General features: G+C 56.6%; 1 protein-coding gene across 1 annotated transcript in view; it reads right to left on the bottom strand.

Annotated features, from left to right (window-relative positions):
• MINDY4 (MINDY lysine 48 deubiquitinase 4) overlaps positions 1 to 22,045 on the bottom strand; it is a 100,755-nt gene that overhangs the window by 16,843 nt on the left and 61,867 nt on the right. Inside the window, exons 12-15 of the mRNA XM_007466106.1 lie at positions 14,545 to 14,646; positions 12,761 to 12,824; positions 11,587 to 11,652; positions 6,078 to 6,145 (exon numbers count right to left, since the gene is read on the bottom strand). Of these exons, the coding sequence (XP_007466168.1) occupies positions 6,078 to 6,145; positions 11,587 to 11,652; positions 12,761 to 12,824; positions 14,545 to 14,646 (300 nt within the window). The remainder of the gene's footprint in view (positions 1 to 6,077; positions 6,146 to 11,586; positions 11,653 to 12,760; positions 12,825 to 14,544; positions 14,647 to 22,045) is intronic.

Here is a 22,045-nt window from a genome sequence, read left to right as displayed (position 1 = left end):
GGAGATATGGGGATATATGTATACGTACAGCTGATTCACTTTGTTATAGAGCAGAAACTAACACACCATTGTAAAGCAATTATACTCCAATAAAGATGTTAAAAAAAAAAAGAACGGTTAATGGCCTCTCCCACCTCCTGAGGCCTGTCCTCTCTACCTGGGCACCTGAGCAAGCCCTTCGTGGAACAAGGAGGTGTGTATAGCTCTGGGGTGAGTGGGTAGGGGTGCTAGATGCACCGAGCATCAGGAGACCCTCCCAGCTCTGCCACTAACCCCAGCGTGGCCTGGGCTTGGTCGCCCTTCTCTGCATCCAGCCCTCAGGCTCTGTCTATGTGCAGACCTGCTGCCCTCAGCCATACCACACTGGCACTCACGGGCCATGACTTGCCATCTCAGCAGCCTGGGGCCAGGCTATGCCGGCTGAAATGAGGTGGAGAGTGAAGCCGGTGGACAAGCATCAGTTTGGTCTGGGACCCCCTGGGGTCCTGTTTCCCATTCTCCCTCTAAGTGGGCAGACACAGCTGACCAGCGCCTGTCATTCCTCCCCTAGCCCCGGATGGGAGATGCAGTCACGGGAGACTCGGGTGATGGTGTCAGCTGTGCACCAACCTGCCCTTAATTCTCAGAGCCTTGGTCCCCACGGCTGCAGAATGGGATGATGGTCCCGGGCCTATGGGCCTGCCCCTTGGGTTGCTGGCAGCCCCCAAAGCCTGGGGTGGGCTGTTCCAGGCCAGCCTCAGCTGCTTGGGCAGGACGCTTGCTTCTGCCTGCCTTCAAACACAACCTGGGACCCAGCTTCTGGAGGCCGTTCCACAGGCCTGGGTATGGGCAGGCTCACACCATTTGGGGCCCGTGTGCTGTGCACCTGCAGGGGCCCAGGGCCCCTCCCTCTCTCCTCCGCCTCCAGATGAGGCTGGGCCTCCAGCAACTGCCTTCCTCGGGTTGGGGGAGCCAGCTGGAGAGCTATAGGATGGAGTTCCGCTCACTGCACGGGAGCTGGGGGCTCCCAGAAAAGGAACCTGGGCGAGGACGGAAGGTCAGTCGAAGGCAGTGGGGTCTGGGTGGAGCATCTGCTGCTTCCGATGACAAAGGTACCAGCAAGCCCTTTGGGTCTGCCTCCCACCCACCACCACGGCCTCCTCAGACACGTCTGCTGAGAGCGCTCACTAGCACGGCCTCCACCAGAATCCGAGTCCAGGTTACAGTTGACTTGGAATTCATTGAGAAAGTTCCTTTCCTCCTGTTTTCCAGCTATAGTCCAAAGAGCCTGGCATGTCGGGAGGGAGGGCCATTTACCATCCTGCCCGGTCTCCCGCGTCCCACCTGGAAGACCCAGGGGAAAAAGGCCAGGCTCCGTTCAGGGCTGCAAAGCAGCTGTTGTCCGTATCGAGCCAGGTTACCCGGTCTGGGCAGTTCTGTGTGCACCTCCTATCCTGGGCTGGGAGACTTTAGGGGGTGCGACAGGAGGGTGGAGAATGCTGACAAGTCTCCTATCTTTTCCTTCCCCCAGCACAGCACAGCTAGGGCCACCAAAAACCTGGGCTTCTCAACCTGAACAGCCCCCTGCTCGAACCCTTACGCTGCCATCCACTGGCCCGCCCAGCCTCCCTGAGGTGCACTGGGAGCTTCGGCACTGCTTCTCTCCGCTTCTGAGAGTGGCCTGCAGGGCCTCCGTCAGGCCCAGATCTGACTCACCCCTGAGTTCAGGCCTGCTCTCTGCTCCTTGATACGTCTCATACTGACTGAGACTCATACTCATACTCATACTCATACTCTCATACTGGCTGACTACGCAGCCCGGCCCTTCCCCAGCCAGTGTGGTAGGTCCCTGGGGGTTTTGACCACCTTCCGGGGGAGCCCCTGAGTCTCACCTGCCCCACAATGTCTGCGGCCTGGGCCTGGCCACCATGAGGCATCAGGAACAGCGGCAGCCCGAGAAAAGGGTCCCTGGAGCCGCCGTGCAGGAGGCTCCCCCGAGAACACGACAGAGGCAGAGGAAAGAAGAGAGAAGAGACAGAATGGGGGACACCAAGTCCCAAAGACACTGTCTGCGTTCCTGGACCCAGCCACTCCCAAAGCCCCGGGCTTTTGATATGAATCAATTAATTGCATTGTTTTCTGCTTGCGCTGGCTAAGAACGGTGCTTCCGTCCCTTGCCTTCACCTGACCGACACTCACGGCTGGCTTTCAGTTCAGGGCTGTTTCACTGTGTTGTTGTTGTTGTTTTCCCTCTGCTGGAGATGGTTACAAAGAACACAGAGCCACTGGTGTGGAGGCTTCTCCACGCCCCCAGTGCCTGGCTTGTGCTGCTCGAAAATCACTTCGGCAAATGACAAAGTACCGCCTACTCTGGACTTTCAAGATTGCCCTGGAGCATCCAAAGTTGCCACTGTAATGAGTGCCAAAGGTCTACTGAATGAAAAGGTTTTCTTCACGAGCTGTCTCCTCTCACCGCCCAGGCCTAAGTCACCCGGGGTGGCGGTGGGGGGGCAGCGCCCGAGCCCTCCCCTGTGCCGAGGGGCTGGCCCACCCCTGCACTGCGCTGTGCAGGGCTGGCTCGGAGCTGGCCTTGACCCCAGATACTTGGGCATCCTTGGGGCTTGTGAGAATGCGCTGGGGAAAGATCTGGGCCATGCGGTTTGGAAAGCAGGGGAACTAGGAGAACATGAAAGCCTGTATGAGATTTACTGTAAGCAATTCGAGATCTCAGGAAAGAAAATAGATGGCTTGCAATCAAGCAGAAAATAATGAAACCTTCTCAAGCCTTTGCACTCAGCCTGGGGTAAGCAAAACTCAAAGGCCAGCTTTGCCACTGTTCTTTCAGCCTCTGAGGGTGAAGTGTCCAGGCTGCACTCTGCTGCATCTGTGTCTGCCCATGGCGCCCTCACCCTGGCTCCACCCAGGGCTGGGGACAGCCCGTGCACAGGAGGCAATGACTCTGCTGTGACAGCTGCCCCTGGGCCTCAGGCATGAGCCTCAGAGCCTTGCTAGGAGGGAGGGACGGCCAAGCGCTCAGTCAGACCCACACTCCCGCACACACACAATCAAGTCACCCTTTGCACAATCTCAGACACAACCACCAAAACCCACATCATCTCACACCCAGCCCCTCAGACTCACCCATCTCCCGTCCACACACGCCCTGCCACAAACGCACACATACTCAAACTGTGTTCGGCTGCGTTTCCCAGCCCCTCCTCCCCCAGCTCCACTTCTCCTGGCCGAACAGCATATGATTTGAGAGACTTGCTCTCTTTTTTGGGCTACCAGGTCATGTGTCCAACTGCCCAAAGTAGCACAGGATCACCCTGAAATGGTATCAAAGGGTTCAGCAAAGCTAAAACTGGACCCCAGAGCAGGAAGGCCCTTGGGATCGCCTGGTCCTGTGGTTTTTAAGCTGTGTTTGCAGAACTGGGGCTTCCCCCTAAGAGCAGTCTCCTGGCACCAGGGAGGACCCATCACCCACTGCAGGATGTCCCTGTGGCCATGTCTCCACCACGAGGCGCCAAGCCAAGACTGAGGGCAAGACAGGACAGCACGGGGCACAAGAGGCTCCTGAGCACAGCTGGGAGAGGATGGGACCAGCAGCGGCCAGTATCCGAGGCCTGCCACCCGCCTAGAGCCCTGCCAAGCACACGACATGTATTTCTTCGTTTAATCTTGTGAGGCAGGAATTATCATCCTCATTTTACAGAGTAAGAAACTCAAGCTCAAAGGAGTTTGGAGTCAGGCCTGAAACCCAAGTCTGTTTTATTCCCAAGTTCAGGTCCTTAAACAGCAAACCCAGAGAACCCCGTCCAGGACCAGGCTGCCTGGGTTGAGCTGTGTGACTTTGGGGCAAGTCACTCGCCTCTCAGAGCCTCGCCTCCTCACCTGAAAGACAGAGATGGTGATGGTGATCGCAATAGTGACCCCTAACAGGGTTGCCGTGGGGATTATATGCGTCTCTTGTAAAATGCTACAGCAAAGGATCTGGCACACAGGAAGCTTACTAGATGCTGGCTGCTTTCCTTCTTCCTGCCGATGAGAATGTTCTCTATGCTGTCTTCTTAGAAGAAGGGAAAGGGAGGCCACAGGAGTAAGACAACTCCCACCAAAGCACTGCCGGGGCCAATGCTAAAGCAGGTCTCCGTGCAGGTCCTCCTGGGAGGCAGGGGCCAGGCTGCCCATAGCTGCCCTGGGAGGCTTCGGAACCACTGGCCTCCAGGACCCAGGGAAGGTCCTCGGGGGCCCTAAGCAGGAGAGACTGTCTTTATATACTCTCTCTGGGGACAAGGGGAAGGAGGGGACCCCCACAGCGTTGTGTGTGTCTGTGTGTGTACCCATGTGTCTCTGTGTATATCTGTGTCTGTGTATGTCTCTTTGTGCCCGTGTCTGTCTGTGTGTCTCTGTGCGTCTCTGTGTGCGTGTGTGTCTGTGACTGGCGGAGGGGGAGGGGCAGGGCCACGCTGTGACTCTTCGGGCCCGTGGGCACGAGGCTGTGCAGGTCCAGCAGGGTAGCCCCCCCGACACAGATGCCCCAAGGTGCCACGACCTCGGCAGGGACTGACCCCTGCGTGGCTTGGTTGGACGGGGCGGGGAGGTGGCAGAAACAGCCCCAGTGCTCCAGCTCTGGATAACGTGAAGCACAGCCTGGACATGCGGCCCCGAAGCCCCCTCGGACGGGCAGGGCTGCCAGAGCAGCTCCCTAAGGAGTGTGCATGTGAACAGGGTGCCCAGCCCCCAGGCTGACAAGCCCCGTGACACCTAGAGCAGACACACTGAGCACAGAGACCTTGACCCTCAGAGCAAAGGGGCCCCCATACAGATGGGGAAACTGAGGCCAAGAGGATTGCAAAAGGGCCTGGCCCTCCTGAGAGCTCAGCTTCCCCTCAGGGAGCCCAAGGGTCTCACCCACACACCCGTCAGCCCAGGGATTAGCAAACCCAGGCCTGGGGAGAAGGCAGGGCGGCTTACGGTCGCCGGGCACGTGAGCCCGGCCAGGAATGAATCATATCATTATGGCAGGATTAGAAGGAAAATGCCGTTAGAAAGTGCACACACATGCATTTAATAAGGTCAGGAGCAGCGAGCAGCAGGCAGGCTAGCAGCACGAGGCTGCAGAGCCCCTGCCCTCCTCCTCTCACCCGCACCAGAGGCCACGGGGAACTCGGACAGGGCCCGGCCAGGACCAGGAGTGGGGGGCGAGCGTCTCCTTCTGCCGGGCCTCCCCAGCCTGGGCTCCGCATGGCTACTCTTTCCGCCTCCCCAGTTCCCAGGGCCCGCCTGCTCAGAGCTGTTCCCGAATCTTCCCCAACACCACGCACCCCTGCAAAGTGCAAATTCATTCCCCCAGATCTCCACGCCCTCTGGGGTCTGCGCTCTGCTCGGAAGTGGATGGGGCAATCGATTGTACTTTACAAACCTATTAACGCGCTGTTAATCTGCTACCCTCTCTAGTGACATAATGCCCAGGTGACAAACACAGAAAAGAGGCCTAGAAAGCTCCTAGGGAATGAGGGTGATGGCGGAACTCCAGTTCTCGGGCAGCCCGGGAGGCCGCGCTTGTTAAGGATGCATGGAGTCCAAGCCGGGGACCCAGCCTCCCTGCTCCCCCGGCCTCCAAGGCCCCGGGGCACACTCAGCCCCTCAGGGCTGGCCCTAGACACGAACCTTGAAGCCTTCGGGACCGCCTTGGCCTACAGCAAGTTCACAGGGCCCTCAGTCATCTCCCAGTTCTTATGTCCCCGCACATGTCTCGGGGGAGTCCACGTGTGTGCTCAAGTACGTGCCCATTGCAGTGCCGCTGGGACACCAGGGAGGCTGTAAGCTCTTTGGGGGGTCTTTTGGATCCGAATCCCATGCACTCCCCAGCACACGTGGGGAGACGGAGGAGAAGGTAGCACTGAACACACATGTACAAAGGATGTAACTGTTCTCTCTCCCCTGTCCAGCCAGCTGCCCCTAGCCCACTGCTTCATCCATCCATGCTCACTAGGCACCCACTGTGTGCCCAGCTCTGCCCTGGGCTCTGGGGAGGCAGCAGTGGACCAGACAGACAAGCCCGGCTCCCGGAAATGAATGAGGAAGATACTCACAGCTCTGTGGACCTGGACAGGATGGCCGACAGGGTGAGCAGGACACATCCGTAGGGGCCTGCTTCAAACTGGGAAGAGGAGAGAGGAATGAGAACCCAGCAAGTGTGTGCACCTCCCTCCTGTCACTTCCTTGGGGACCACGACCCAGGGAGCAGCCTGACCCCGAGCCAGCTGCTTCCAGCCAGGTCCCAGAGGTCGCCAGGTAGCCCCATGGCCGATCCCATGCAGGTCTCACTAACCAGAGTCCCTAAGGGATGAGGGGCACACCAGCCTGAGTGACAATGGAGCAGATGCAGTGCCCGCCGAGGAACACCCCACGACCGCCGAGCCCCAGAAGTTCACGGACAGCAGTGGCCTGGGGCAGCCTCCACTACCGTGCAAGCGTCTTCTGCTCATTATCACATTTAAAACTATCCCGGGCCTGTGCTATAAGTACTGTTATTACTGCCCTCTGTCATGTGAGGAGACCGGGGCTCAGAAATTGAGTGACTGGCCCGAGGTCACACAACTTGCAAGCAGCCCAATGGGTATCCAGGGGCCTCCGTCTGATTCCAAATCCCTAACTCCTAAGGGATCCTAAGAACTGCACTGGGCAGAGAGTAGCAGAGAGCAGGTCGGAGGTGAATCGGGTGGGGAGGTGCCAGTGAGGTGAGCATGGCAAGCGCAAGAGCAGATGCCATCGTTTCAAATTTTTTTGTTCATCGTGGATTGTTTGAGATTAATCTTAATAGTTTTAAACTATTGCACTAAAATATTATTTATGCTGATTACTGAGGTTTGGCGGACGCCTTTGAATCTGGGGAGCGCCTCACTCGTCTTCCCATCTTCCCCTAGTCTTGACCCTGGTTTGGAGCCCAGAACCTGGGGGCCTGGCTGCCTGGGTTTACATCCCGGCTCTGCCACTCCTAGCTATGTGACCACGGGGACATTTCTTAACTTCTCTGTCCCATCTCCTCATCTGTAAAACAAAGACAATAAAAATAGGACCCATCCTCATGAGGTTGTTGTGAAGATTAAGTGAGATCATCCTTGTAGAGCACTTCAAACAGGGCTTGACACCTGTGTTAGCTGTTAGTATGATGCTGGGTCCTCACTGCCCACGCGCCCAGTGAGCCCAGCAGGCCACGGATTAATGGGATGGACTATGTCATTTCTGCTTCCTGAAGGAACACCGTCTCCCAACTGCAAATGAGTGTGAAGGCCTTACTCATCCCACTATGGGGACGATACCACTTTCGGAATTGGTGATGAAGATGCTGCCTGTTACAATAGTCAGTGTTCCCTATGGGGTGATCAGTTTCTTTTTGAACTTAAAACTGAAAAAGAAAGCTTACTTTCCTGGAACAATGAGAATCATATAACTTATCATAGTGCCATTTTGCCTTGGCTGCCAGGAAGCTCAGAGCCAAACACGACGTTCAAACTACTCAAACTATTTTAGCTCAAGCTTCTGATAGAATTATCTTTTCTTTTCCTCAAAATATAGACTTTATCAAGGGAAGACAAATACCGTATGTTATCACTTATATGTGGAATCTAAAAAATAAAGCAAATGAATTAATACAACAAAAGAGAAACAGACTCACAGATATAGAGAAAAAATTAGTGGTTACCAGTGGGGAGAGGGAAAGGGGGAGGGGCAGGATAGGGGTAGGGATTAAGAGGCACAAACTATCATGTATAAAATAAATAAGCAACACGGACATATTGCACAGCACGGGGAAATATAGTCATTATTTTATAATAACTTTAAATGGAGTATAATCTAAAAATATTGAATCACTATGTTGTACACCTGCAACTAATACAATACTGTAAATGAACTATACTTCAATTACAAATATAGATTTATATTTTCTAAATATTATATAGGTATATAGTCTTTGTTTTCACCCAACAATTCAATTCATCAGTCATTCAAGCAAAAACAATTACTGCCTGACCTTTTTGTGCCAAGAGGATGCTCCCTGCTAAAGCTATACCTGCGAACAAGGTGGACACGGGTCTGCCCTCACGAGAAGTAACTCAGGAAAGAGAGAATAAATAAGCAATCTGAAAAAAAGTGGGGAAGGGGCTCTGCACTGATGGGAAAAACAAGGTTCCCTGGAGACACACAGGAAGGGCCTTCAATGCAGACTTAGGGCCTAGGGAAGGAGGGAGCTTCAAGGAAGGCTTTCCGGAGGAAGTGTTGTCTAGACAGAAGCCCAAGGGACAAGGAGGAGTCAGAAAAGGGAACGTTGTTCCAGGTGAGAGGAGGAGGACATGCAAAGGCCCAGAGGCAAGAGAGGGAAGGTCTACCATGGCCGCAGCACAGAGCAAACCCCAAGGACATCATTATTTTTTTAATAATTACCTTTAAATCTTTCTTTGGAAGCAGAAATGGAATGAAAGCATCAACAATAATCTTAAATCAACATCACCTTAATTCTGTGATCTCAGGCCAGTCACTTCACTTCTGTCGTCCTCAGTTTCCCATTTGCAAAATGAGGATAACAAATGCCTCCCTTGCATGTTTCCTTAGGTCACGCTGCATGTCCTATGAGGCCAGGTCGGTGGAAGCGCTCTGACAATTGCAGAGAGGAATGCTGATGTCCCTGCGCAGGGGGACAGAGGCCTGGGAGGACTCGGGCCACCAGTGCCCTTGTCACAGCTCTACTACAGTCTTGTCTGTTGCCTCGAGGAGTGACAAAGCTCTCTCAGTCTCAGTTTCCCCTTCTGAAATGCCCACCTACTTCTGCCACGGACTTGCACATTGTCCTGCGGAGGCCACGGCACTTCCTGGGTCTGTCTCCCCCACTGCCGTGCCTTCCTACTCGCAGGACTGCAATGAAGTAAGGAACACAGACTCCCGCTGTAAGCCAACTCTCTGTGTAAACGTGGAGAACTATTATTATACTCAGGCCAGCATTTTCCACAGTCCTTGGGACACGTCCAAGGAGACCTCATCCTGAGCCGCGGATATGCCCCTGCGTGTGGACAGGTTAGGTGAGACTGCAGAGGGCAGGGACATGACCCCCGTCTGGGGCCTCTGGCCCTTGCCGGACGCAACACGACTGAATGGCACCAATATCCCATTTTGTTTTTAAAACATTTATTATTGTAAAATTATCTCATCAAATTCCAGCTGCCAAGCCATGGAAGGCCACAGGGCGAAGTGCCTGCCCTGAAGGGAGAGTCCAGGCGGGCAACCGGGCCAGAACCCACCAGCAGGGTCTGGAAAAATGTCTGGTACCGCTTGGGAAGAAGGGGTCGTTCCACCGAGCTGCTCTGGCCCAGGAGAGACCTGAGTCCACCAAGAACCCCAGCGGGAGGCAGGGGCGGGAGCATCCCCCAGTTCACAGGGGGCGGCAGCCAGACATCTCACCAGGAGGGTGAGCGGTAATGAAAACACAGCAAGGAGGCTGTTTATTTTGGGCAGACGTGGTTTAGTGTTCATTTCCAGGCCTGGCACGAGGAACCCCTCCTAGGCCCAGACCATGAAAAATGAATTTGGTGAGGGTAGTGCTGAGGCAGCTCAACGGCTTCCAGCAAAAACATAATTTCAACTGCAGGGAGAAAACAACACCTTCCAGAGCGAGGGCCAAATGGTGACCCCTCGTACCCAGGGATCAAGGCCAGGAGAGGAGGGGGAATTGCTCTGAGCCCAGAGGTGTGGCAGGAAGTAGGCGGCTCCCGCCCCTGGCAAGGGTCCCACTCTCAGAACCTCTTTCTCACTCACTGCCTTGCTCGGGCTTCATCGAAACCCTGGGGGTACAGGCCAAGGGAGGAGGGAGACCCCATCTATAGACAAGGATGTAGACGATTTTGGTGCTGAAGGGCCACCCCAGGGCCTCAGGGGCAATGATGGGGCCTCAGATCCTGGGGTCATGTGAGCAATCACCCCAGGGCCCCTCCTTTGCCCCACAGGGCTTCCCTCCTCCAGCTCTGCGTCACCTGACAGTGTGAACACAGGTGCCCTTGGTCCTGGCCTCCCTGAATGCACACTGATGCTGTCAGGATTTGCTCGTCTCTCAGATGCATTGCTGTATTCTCACACTGCTCTGGTATGTTTAATAAAAGGTGTCCTTTCTGCTTATTTAAATTGCCTGGTCCTTAATTTGGAAGACATTCTTTCCCATGCGTTTAAGGTTCTTCTTTAAGAATCACAGTTGGACAGTAAAGAGCTGGAAGTTACCCGCTAACTAACTGCTCCATCTTCCACTTTCCAGATGAGGCCACTGAAGCCCAGTGACTATCCTGAGGCCACTTGCGACCAAGGAAAAAGGCAAAGGAGGTCCCGGGGCCTCTGCTCCAGGCACCCCATGGCCCTGAGCCGGTGGTGAGCATGCTGCATCTATAGACTGCCCACTGGGTTATGCTCATGAAGAACCAGAGAAAGTCAGGGAACAAGTGACAGCCAGCCCAGGACTCCCAGTGCCAAGGCCAGGACCCCTCCTACATCAGAGCCCCTCCCACGCACCTGCGGGACAGGCTGGCGCAGAAAGGCAGCATCCCTTGGCTCTGGCTGCTTCTCTCTGCCATGCTTCCCTCCCGTCTCTACCTGTGTCTACAACTAACCCATCTCAAGGTTACCTTACGTGATCATCACCATGGTGACGAAACACCCACAACGAAAGCTAACGACCCCCGAGAACACGGGGCAGGACACGGTGGCTCCAGGCAAACGCTTTGCACAGCGCTCTGAGGCAGGCACCGTTGTCATCAGCCACATGGTACACAGGAGGAAACTGAGACACAGGAGATCCAGTAAGTTGCCCAAGGTCACAGAGCTACTAAGGGGTGTAACCTAGATGCAAACACCCACTGACGCTGATGGCTCCAGAGACAAAGCTCTTCACTCACCCCCGGAGCATTCTACGACCTCCTCCACAGAGCCCCGGGGCTACAGCCCAACTCTGAATTCCCTCAGCCCTCTGATGGGCTGCTCCCAGGCCCTGGCTGGGTTCTACCCCATCTCACAGCCTGGAGCAGGTGCACGGCTCTCTTCCAGTAGACAGGATGCTCCGGAGGCCCCTCCGGGCCCAGCCCTGCCTCCCGGGACACCAAGCAAGGTCCTCTACTATCAGGATCTCCATCAACGGTGCTCAGACCTCCAACCCAGCCCAGGAACCCACGTCCTAGTCACCTCCCCAGATGGTGCTGAGCCCCACTCACTGACGAAGTGTTCTTGACCTGCAGAGGTAGCTGCTTGCCCTCGGACAGAGAGAAAGCTCTCACAACCACAGTCTGATAGCTGCTCCCCTTCAGCCTGACCCCGCTCCATCCCTGCTTCCGCGGTGGCGGCCCGCGCTGCAGCGGCTCCCTTTACCTGTAGCCATGGCCAGCCCTCCAGGACACGGTGGCAGAGGTCGGACCCTCTGCCCCCAAGCCCATTCTTCTCCAGCTGACATCGCCCCACTACCCCAGGGTGGGGATGAACGGAGAACAACCCCAGTTCACCAGGATGCCTCCCACAAAGAAAGCAGACGCTCAGCAATGCACATCCCACAAACTAAACCACTGTTCATACCTGATGGACGCTCTGTTGAAGAAAAGTCACCAGTTCCTCGTAGCAGGTCAAACTGTGGAGTACGAGCTGGGAAACACAAACACACAGGGTGAACTGCCCAAGCCCGGTGGATGGTCCCCCGTGCTGGATTAGTTTCTGTGGCCCTAACCTCAGCAGCTGCAAGACCCCACTGGGGAACATCCCTGCAGTCAGAGAGCGGCGACCTCGGGAGCGGTGGGGGGGAGAGGCACTCCTACACCTGTGTGTGATTTAAAGGCTGCAGGGCCCAGCTGGGGTCTCTGGGGCTCCCGCCCTGCAGCAACACTGAGGCTGCCTTTAGAGGCCCCAGGATTGGAGACATCATGGAACTAAAGCCACAGAGCCAGCATCATGCATGGGTGGCCCTGACGGGCGGGGCTGCACCCTGCAGGCTAGTCACAGATATCTGAGGAACACCTTGGGGGCGGGGAGGGTGGGGGGACAGGGGAGTACAGGGTGGGGGACCCACTCAGGTCGCCATCACCAGGCCTGTTCTGAGCCCAGCAGGTAGTGCCGAGTTCAGTGCACAGCAGTGGTTATGTGTCTCCTGTGCTTTCTCATGCAGGTCAGAAAAGAACACTTTCACAGATAACGTCCAACAAAGTGAGATGCTTAATTAAGATCCCAGGACCACGCATGCCCAAAAGGTCAAAGGAAACAAGCTAAGTAAAACAAAAATCCTCAGTGAAGAGGAGGTTAATTTGTGGGAGAGTCTCAGAGTTTCCACATTTTTACACGTCTCTCATCTCTCTCCTGTCCTTTGTCTTACTTGGGTCTGGCTTTCCAGCTGGTGCTCCGTCCATCAAAGCTCTTCTCTGCTCTCCAATTTCCTCTCCCTTGCACCCCCACTACCCTCTCATGGCAATCCCAGAGAGGATGCTATGACATAAAGGGGGACACGGGGAAGGCTGGGATTTAGCCAAAAGGCATGGTGCATCGAACGCTGGAGGCCTTCTGGCCATAGTCATTTCTGGCCAGAGCTCATCCCAAAGGCCCCCACCTCTGCCCGCACCCCAATCCCAGGTGGAGGATTCTGCTGGCCTGGGCCACAGGGAAGGCTGGCCCATCCCCAACTGAGGAAGGATTTACTTATATGAAAGGAGACTGTCCCCAAACAAAGCCAAAGGTTGCATGATAATTTTCCAGAAAGCCGTACTGTTTCTAAGACTCCATCTGCTTTGTATTTCCCGGTTGGACTGAACTGCTGTGTTCTCGAAGCCCTAAAAAGGAAAGGGAGATGCATGAGTCTCTGCGTGGAGAGAAGACATGCCCCAGAGCCAGGGCAAAAACCACACGGGCTGCTCAATGAGGACAAACCAAAAGGTGGGCCCAGAGGAAAGAAGGGAGCCAAGCGCACCTCGTTTCCCCGCTTTGAACTCACCCGCTAGGCCGGGGCCGGAGAACTCCACTAAACGGGAGGGGGTAGAGTGCGGGTGCTAATATGGGATGGAAAAAAGACAGCCAAAGGAGAGCTCGGGATAACCAAACCCAAATCCTGGTAGCAGGAAGTCTGCCTCTCACCCACCGACGAGCATGCTGCCAGACTAAGGAATGCTCACTTGCCCTTCGTCTTTAGGGACTTGAGGAAGTCCAGCCTCTGTCCTCTTGGAGGACATCTGTTTACACAGCACCTGCATGTGTGGCCCAGGAAGGCATGGACTAGAAGCTGCATTGGAGTTTGGGGCCACTATGACATTAGCCTGCTGTGCAGCCTTGGACCAGCCACCACCCCTCTCTGGGCTTCCGTTTCCTAATCTGTAAGGTAAGGAGACATTGAATTTTTGCCCCATATGCTCTCAAGGCTACCATGCAGATCATAAGGGCCAGGGTTTGTAAGTTACCTGGAACATGGGTACCAAGGACAAGCACTCGATAAGAACGATAGTGATAATGATGATGATACCTAACACTGACACGATACTTAGTATGAGCCAGACCTTATCCTAAGTGCTTCATACTATTACTTATCACTTATTTATATGGATAAATTATTTAAACTGATCGATGATATTGTCATTCATTATATACCATTTTACTTATGTTGACTCGTTCAATTCTCACATTCACCCCATTAAGTAATCATTACTATCACCCCTATTTTCCAGGTGAGTAAACAGGCTAGGCACAGAGAAGTCGAGTCAGCGAGTCAAGGTCACAGAGCCAACAAGCAACAGCACTGGGGGTCAGCCTTTTGAGTCCCTTAAGTTCTGTGCTCTACTGACCACTGTGCCCCCTTCCAGGGTGTGGCCCTTGTATCCGAAGGGCACCCCTTTACTAAAGCTTAGCCACACAGCTGGGATGAAGTGATGCTTCCACTCTGAAGGGTCAGGCTGAAAAGCCGGCAGACCATCCACATAGATTACGAGGATGGTATCCTCCACCAGTAGGACAGAGGTAGCAGGGAAGACTGCACTGGCTCCACCGCTGACCTCTCACCTCCCTGAGTCTCCTCACTGGAACGGGGATCCAAGTGACAGAGCAAATAGGAGCGTGCTTTGGGGACTTGGGGGAGCAGTACAGACGACTGGGTCGACCTAGAGGCTGTTTTCCGAGGCCTCCGGATCAGAGAAATGTAGAGGGGAGCAAGCTGCCGGTGAGGGGGCGGGGGGGGGGGGCCATGGGTTTTCTCAGGCAGGTTACATCCGCCAGCACCCCCTGCCGAGAGGGATCCCCAGATCTGACCCCTCTCGACCGGAGCCATGTGGAGGGCTGGCCCTCCCCTGGTGTGGGGCTGCCCAGCACATCAGGCCAACTCTCTGGGCTCCTCCTAGCCCGGAGCACAGGGCAGGGGTCTGGGAGGACACAGACACGGTCCTCAGGCCCAGACGGCCTGTGTGAGACGATGATTTCCCCAAGGACAGGAAAGCGCACAGCCAGCTGGCCTGTAGCTGTGCCCACCCGAGGTGGAGTGGTAGCAACACAGCCCAGGGGAGCACTTACAGTGTGACCACGGCTCTCTTGTGGCCTCCAGCCCGCCACACAATGTCCGCGATGGCCAGGGCCAGGCAGCGGGTCCTACGAGCGTTTGAAGGCTGCAGCTGCCTGAGGACGAAAAGGGAAGTGTGTTTATGCTTATGGGGACAGACATCAGAGACAGCACAGCCCTGTGGAAGATGGCCTGTCCTCTCCTCTGCTGCCCAGCGGAGCCCTGCGGCCCAGGGGCTCGGGCAGAGCCTGGGAGGAGGGCCTCTGCAGATGAAGACCAAGGGAAGAGCTGTGAGGGAGGGGCCCTGGCAGGGCTGGAGGAGGAACAGACTGAGGAAATCACCCACGGGAGCGAAGGGGCCTCTGGAGACTCGGCAGGGCCTGGAGCGGTGGAAGAAAAGGCTGCGGGTTCTGACAAAGCCCAGGGGACTGAGCCCGGCACTGCTGCCATCCCAGGCAGGGGCACCGCCCTGCCCCGCCCAGCCTTGGCCAGTCCCGACACCCAGGCCCCTGGAGACAGCGGCTCACGCAAGCAGGTGCCCCGCGCTCCCCCAGCTGACAGGAGACCAGACCACGAGTGCTGAGGGGAAAGTAGCCTGACTTGCCGGTTACTTGGACATAGGGCGTGGGGACGTGGGGAAGGGAGGATTCGGGATGACGGCTGGGCTTCTGGTGAGTGCGTGGTGGTGCCACCAACTGAAATGGGGAACACGGGAGGGGGACGGGGGGTGGCATGGGCAGCTGGAGGTGCACGTGGGACGACGGGTTGGGGACGGCGGGGGCGGGGGACGCAGCTGGAGGTGCACATGAGACGACGGGGCGGGGACTGGGGGGGCGGTGCGCAGCTGGAGGTGTACGTGGGATGCCCAGGTGAAGCCGTCGCTCTAAAGCCCAGGAGAGCAGCTCGGGCTGAGTAGAGGCTTACGAACCAGCTGCGTGTGAGGGGTCCTCGGCACCCCGCGTGGCTAAGATTTCCCAGAGAGAGGATGAGGAGGGCAGAGGCGGCAGCCAAGGCTGGAGCCTCGTGGAACTCCAGCGCGTGGGAGAGGCAGGGGAGGCAGGCAGGAAGGGCAGAGCTCGGAGACGGGCCGTTACAGTCTTGGGAGCAAAAGGGCTGGAGGACAGGCAGTCAGTGGTGTCAAAAATGGCAGAGAGGGGCTTCCCTGCCGCCTGCTGATGCAGGGGATGCGGGTTCGTGCCCTGGTCTGGGAAGATCCCACATGCCGCAGAGTGGCTGGGCCTGTGAGCCGTGGCCACTAAGCCTGAGCATCCGGAGCCTGTGCTCCGCAATGGGAGAGGCCACAACAGTGAGAGGCACGCGTAAAAAAAAAAAAAAAAAAAAAAAAAATGGCAGAGAGACCTCTTACCGTAAAAACGGCAACGAAGAGGCCCTTAGTGCATGAAGTCCGTGAGAAAGCCAGAAGAAGCAATAGCCACGTACAGACGCTCTTTCCGTCTCCAGGGCTCCACAGAGCTGTGCTTCTTGCCCACCCCTGGATTCTGGGAAGTTTTCTTAAATTCCTACGAAGGCAGGCTGAGTGTCCGAGTGTCTCACTACCTAACCAACAAAAGGGGCTTGACGCCAGGGCTCCCAGCACCGTAGAGGGAGCTTCCGTGTTTTCATTCACCAAGTACCCTAAGCTCTAGGCTGGGCTGTTGGGTGGGGAGCAGGTGAAAACTGGTGTTTGTCCTTGCTCTCCAAGATAGGAGAGGAGAACCCGGAGACCAGGACACAGGTCACCATGGTGGGCAGCATGTGGTCACGGCCCAGTCCCTGGGCCACAGAGCCAGCCGTCTGCACCTAGGCTGTTGTGGTCCAGTGACTTTAAAGTGGTAGGCAACGTGACATAGGGTCCCTCAGTTTCCCCATCCCTAGACTGGCTGGGGCAGTAGTACCTCCTTCATCATGTCGGGAGCTTTAAATGAGATGATCTGTGTAAGGTCCATGGCCCAGTGCCTGGCATGTGGAGAATGCTCAATAAAGGGTACCCATTGCTGTTGTCTTTATGGAAATGTCAAGCGCCCACTTTGGCTGTGGCCAGAGAGTTCACAGGATGGTGAACTCCCTGTATCTGATGTGAAAGTGACAACAAGCCGCCGACACCAGGCAATGCTTCTGACTCAATGAGACGCAGACTGCCTGGTGTGTCTGCAGCCTCAGGAAGCCTGCCTGCTCCTCTGGAAACAGCTACCACACCACCAGCAAACCAGGCACCTGAGATTCGGGAAGCACTGGCCCTGGGCCACTGTCAACTATGAAAGCAAAGGTGAGGAAACACTGCTCTGGGATTCAGGAGAGGCTGCCAAGGACCAAGGAGGGCCTGGAAAGCAGGGCTCATCGGACAAAGGAGAAAGGATCCGGGTGCGGAGGCAAAGGCCAGCGAGGGCAAGGGCCTTCCCCAAGGCCTTGAGCCAGGAGTGGAACCCAGGCCCGGCCACCACGCTTCTCCCAGTGCTCCTGTTTTCTGGAGAGCTGTGTGTGGAGCTGACGCAGGGAAGAGCATGCTGGAGAACGATGGAGAAACTAAATGGAAGCCAATGAAAAGAATGAGAACTTTTGTGTAGAAACACGGAAGTTCAGAGGGTCTGTACATTAGAGCCTGTGAGACCTGGAAGATAGGCCGGGCCCAAGAGCCAGATCTCTTGATAGCGTTGCAGGTGCAGGAGAGAGGGGCTCAGAGGCAAAGGGATGCTGGTCCCCAACACCAGGAGCTCCAGATGGCTGGTTCCACCTCGCCACGCTCTCCTTCCCTCACTGCTGTTTCACTTTGCCCAGTTTTTACTAACTGTGTGACCTTGGGTGAATCATTTAGTCTCTGTGCCTCAGTTTCCCCCTTTTAAAAGGGGACGATAATAGTGCCTCCTTCACAGGGTGGTTTTAATGATTAATGAAGTAATAGGTGTGGAGTGCTTCTAACAGTGCCTGGCATGCGATAAGTACTTAATATTTGTTGGTTTTTAAAATCTTATTTGTGGCTGCACTGAGAAGCTTTCAGGCAAGCGTTACCTGCTTCAGTAAGTTAGTGTGGACCACAGTGAATGTTTGCAAGGTGACCTGGTAGCTCCGTCTGGAGGTGTTCCAGCACAGACGTTCTAGACAGAGGATACAATCCAGGCATAACTTTACCCCGCTCCTGCCCATGTCGAGGGATCTAGCTGGGGAGCGCCCTGGTCGCACCTGTGCTGTAGGAGGAGCCTGTGATGAGTACGTACAGTGAGGACAGGAGGGAGGGCAAGATGAAGCAGAAGTGCTGGTCGGGCACTGGCCGTACAGCTCAGCTGAGGAGCAGGGCACCCCAGTCCTGGGCAGGGGCGGGAAGGGGATGGGCGTGGGTGCTCAGGAGGTGGGACTGACACGACCGGCGGTCACCTGGATGGGGGTGGGGCAGGAAACAAGCTCTGGGGATGACGAAGTCCACTACCGTGGGTTGTGATTCCAAGGAGATGAGTGTCCAAAATGCAGACCCTGGGCCAGACGCCCCCAAGCAGCATTCCAGCCCGGCCCTTCTGCCAGGTAACCGGCCACAGGGTATTCAGGGCTGGGGTGCGTGCGGATGACAAGAGGGAGGAGGGAGGCGCTGCAGTGACTCGCCGGCCTCCACCTTCACCGGGGAGCTCAGGGTCTGCCTTCTCCTCGGTGACCAGGGTGGTCCTGCACTTCCTTCATCAGTCACGCACGCGCTTATCCAGCCCCTGCCGCGCATCTAGCACCTGGCCGGGCTCTTGCACCTAGAGAAGTTTCTTTAAGAGCCTCTCATGCCTCACACAAGAAGTGCAGGATTTGTCTAAGGGCGGGCGATGGGCGTCAGGAAGTAATACACCCTGTGTTTGGCTTAATACCCAGGTCTTCCAGATTACAAAGGTGTCTCTACCGTCATTAACTCACAACAGGCTCGCCAGTCCACCCTGACGTGCCCGCTAGTCTGAGCCCATAGGAGAATCAGAAGAAAGCTGGCGAGTGACTGCAGGCCTTTCTGGCCCCTTTCAGGTCAAACGCTGCCAGAGCTGGCCTGGGGGCCACAGACCTGGGTTCCAAGCGCGCCCCCGCTAACGGGTCCAGAGGGGCCTTGGGCAAGTGCCCCTCCTTCTCTGGGCCTCGACTTCCCCAGTTGGAAAGGGAAGTAGAGGCGAGAGGACAGCTCCCTTGCCTGTGGCGCTCCCCAAGCCCGCAGGGGAACGAGGCTCCCCATCGCTTCCCATGAGCCCAGCCGGCTGGCACAGCCCTCCTCAAGTGGAAAAACACCGGGCCCTGCCGCCCGGCTCTGTCATCCCCAGTTGAGGAGAGGCCGGCTGCCGGCCTGATGGGATGAGTCTTAATGAAGCCAGACAGTCCTGCAGAAAAAAACACCACCTCTGCCAAGAAGCCTTTATTTCAGCATGATTTCCCTGGAGGCCGCAGTCACATCCTCGTGCGGCTTCGTAAACTACAGAGCCTAAAGAGCCGCACCTTGGTCACTGGGGGTCCATCTGGGTGTCCAGCCCTCAGGTGTTTCAAGCCCATGACACTCAGCCTCCCGGCACCAGCCCCTCCTGGCCTCTCTGGCTCGCCTGGGGCTCAGAGTCTCTTCTAGGGCACAGTGTGGTGTGACAGATGTGCTTGGCTCTGCCCCGGAGGTCAGGTGTGAACCTGGACAAGCATCTTTCCCTCTCTGGGACTCAGTTTCCCCATATGTACCACAGCAGGCGATCTCAAGGTCCCACCCACTTGCACAGCCCTTGATTTACAAAGGATTTGGTTTGCATTTCCTTACTGAGTCAGACTTGGGCAGGACAGAGATTCACAAATGGAGAAAGTGAGCCCTTGCTGGCCCACAACTGTAATCCAGGTCTCTGGCTGGTCCAGTGCTCTCTTCAGCAACCGCCATCCTGGGACAAGCTAAGGACCACAGAGCTGGGCACTCCCCGCAGCCTCAGCACGGGCACCTATAGGCTGCGCCGACACCCACTTGGCAAGGACGACTTTCTGTGGCCTCCAATCTGCAAGGCCTCACCTCAGCAAACGGCGACCAGACTCCGCTCTCACCTCCCCCCTCGGCTGCCAGCCCCAGGCCCCGGCCGCTCACTCCCCTGGCCTTTGCTTGTCCCACGTCCTAGCCTGAACCCAGGAGGACTCTCTCCTCTCGCCCCCAGTCAGCCTCCAGCCCGGAGGCAGGCTCATGCCTCAGCAAAGCTGGGTCCACAGCAGCGGAAGCCAGAGGAGGAGACATAGGATGGGGGGCGTGGAGGCAGCCGGTACTCCTTGCCCACAGCCCATCACCACTGGGACCTCCCCAAGCTGGTCCCCCTCGGAGCCCTGTCTCCCTGAGTCCCCTGAGGCACTTTCAGCGGTCTGGGCTAGATGAGAGCAGCCGGGTCACGGGGCCAAGCTCTCCGCCCCTCCCTCTCGGATGGGTAGGAAGAATGCCCACTATTGGGCCTGCTCGGCCACCAGCACCAGCAGGAAGCCAGACCGCTACGCTCAGCCTGCATGGACAGCAGCTCTGGGCGCAGGGCCTGGGGCCGCAGGCGTGGAGGTGCAACAGGGGAGGGACTTACGAGGAGCACCCACGGTTGTGGGACTCCAAAGGAAGGTGAGGTCACTCTTCTGCAGCATGAGCCCTTCCGCGCTTCCCGTGGGCGGGACTCTGCCTGGCCAGCAGGCCGAGCTCTCCTGGCTGCTCGGCACAGGCCTCCTCTGGCCCACCCGGGCAGCCTTCCCCCAGAGCGGGGCTCCTTCCCACCAGGCGCACCCCACACATAGCTCCCAGCAGCCAGCAGCCCCTTCCAGCCTCCTCCCCTCCTGGCTGCTCGGCACAGGCCTCCGAGGGCCTTCAGTCTAGGCTGTGGCCCCATCTCTTCTTCCCACAGCTGGCACAGCTTTCTCTCTGCCCAGAGCCCGTCTTGGGCCCCCAGCCTGAATGGCTTTCTGCCTTCCAAGCCCTAGCTCCCCTCTCGGGTGTGGCGAGCAGAACTCTCTCCCGAGGGCGTGCCTGGGGATCCAGAGGCTGTCACATCCCTTCAGTGGGGCTGTAGGGCGGGCAACAAGGAGCCAAGCCTGCCTTGTGCCCTGGGCAGAAACGGCCCTTCCGGGAACCAACTTATACACCCCTTCCTGACTGTTGGGAAATGATCTACAACTTCCCCCAAGAAGTCCAAAGTCCAAGTTCAAAAGCAGCTCTGAAGGGACGTGGGAGCTGAAATGAATTATCAAACACCTCCCACGAGGGCCAAGGCCAAGGCTTGACCTGAGCAAGCCGCTGGGCCCTGAGGGCCCTCTGGCAGCCTGGCCAGGGTCTCGCCCTGCCCCCTACACTCTGCCCTGGCCACTCCCTGCCCTCGGGCCTCTGCACATGTTGTTCTCCTTACTGGAATACTACCCCCTCCCCTCCCAGTCAGTCTGGATAACTCATATGTTTGTCTGTGAGTTCATTCAGCAAAAGTTCCGAGGGCCTCTGCTGTGCACTAGGCCCGGGGCTGGATGCCAGGGACTGGCTACGGCCCAGGCAGCTTAGGAAGGCCCCTGCTCTCAGGGGGGCTTGTGTTCTGGGGCACAGACAATGGACAGGTAATGACTTGGATAAAGAGGGCAACGAATGGTGGGGGCCTTGCAGGCAGCGTCTGGGGAGGTCGGGGAAGGCGGCCCTGAGGCAATGGCCTCTGCGCGTGAGGAGCCTGGGAAGGACGCTGAGGGATTTGCTGGGAAAGGAGAAATCGAGGGAGGAACAAGCCTGTGCGAGGGTGTGTGCGAAGCCAGAGCCCTGCTCATCCTCCGGATCTCAGTAAGATTAAAATGTCACTCCGCCAGCAAGCCTGCCTGACCCTCTTCACGCCCGGGTGGGCCCTGAGCTCCCTGCACGTCCCCCTGGGACCTCCTGTTCATCTGGCTCTCGTGTTCAGTCGTAGGTGCCATGAGCGCAAGGCCACAGCTGCCTTGTTGAGGCCCGCACGCCCTCCAAGCGCCTATTAAGTCCTCCCCGTGCGCCTCTCTCCAGTGCAAGGAGGGAAGGTAGGGGTGGAGGTGCGTGTGTGCTCGGAGAGGGTCCCTGCACCCTTAGAGGGCAGGCAGCCAGAGGTCCCTCGCTTAGCCAGTCCCACCCAACCAGCCAGCCAGGAGCGCCCCTGACCATCGGACACTGACTGTGCGGGCCGCACTTTGTTGGACTGGACTCCAGAGCAGGCACTGGGGAGAACAGCACAAGGTCAGACCTTGCTGTGCAAAGGTTGTGTCGCTGGGCTTCCGGCTGTAGTTACGCTATGTTTATGGTTAGCGTCTTTCAGCTTGAAACCAAGCACCCTGATTGTTACTTTGTAAAGTAATTAGACAAATCATATTATCGGACAAATTCTGAAATGCCAAGCATGAAAAGCCACCTTCACTTGGATCCTGTCTAAGGCCACATCCTCTAAGCTGGTAAAATGTGTTTCGTTTTGTACAAGCTTGGCTGGATGTCTGGGGAACTAGTGTCTTTCCCAGGAATTTGAACGTGAATAAATGGGGGATGGGCCTTGTTTTCTTTAAAAAAAAAAAAAAAAAAAG

The sequence above is a fragment of the Lipotes vexillifer genome, unplaced genomic scaffold, assembly GCF_000442215.2.
Source record: "Lipotes vexillifer unplaced genomic scaffold, Lipotes_vexillifer_v1.1 scaffold150, whole genome shotgun sequence".
In the NCBI taxonomy this organism is placed as follows: Eukaryota; Metazoa; Chordata; class Mammalia; order Artiodactyla; family Lipotidae; genus Lipotes; species Lipotes vexillifer.
Note: the sequence above shows the minus strand (reverse complement) of the source record. Positions and strands in the feature narration are given on the sequence as shown.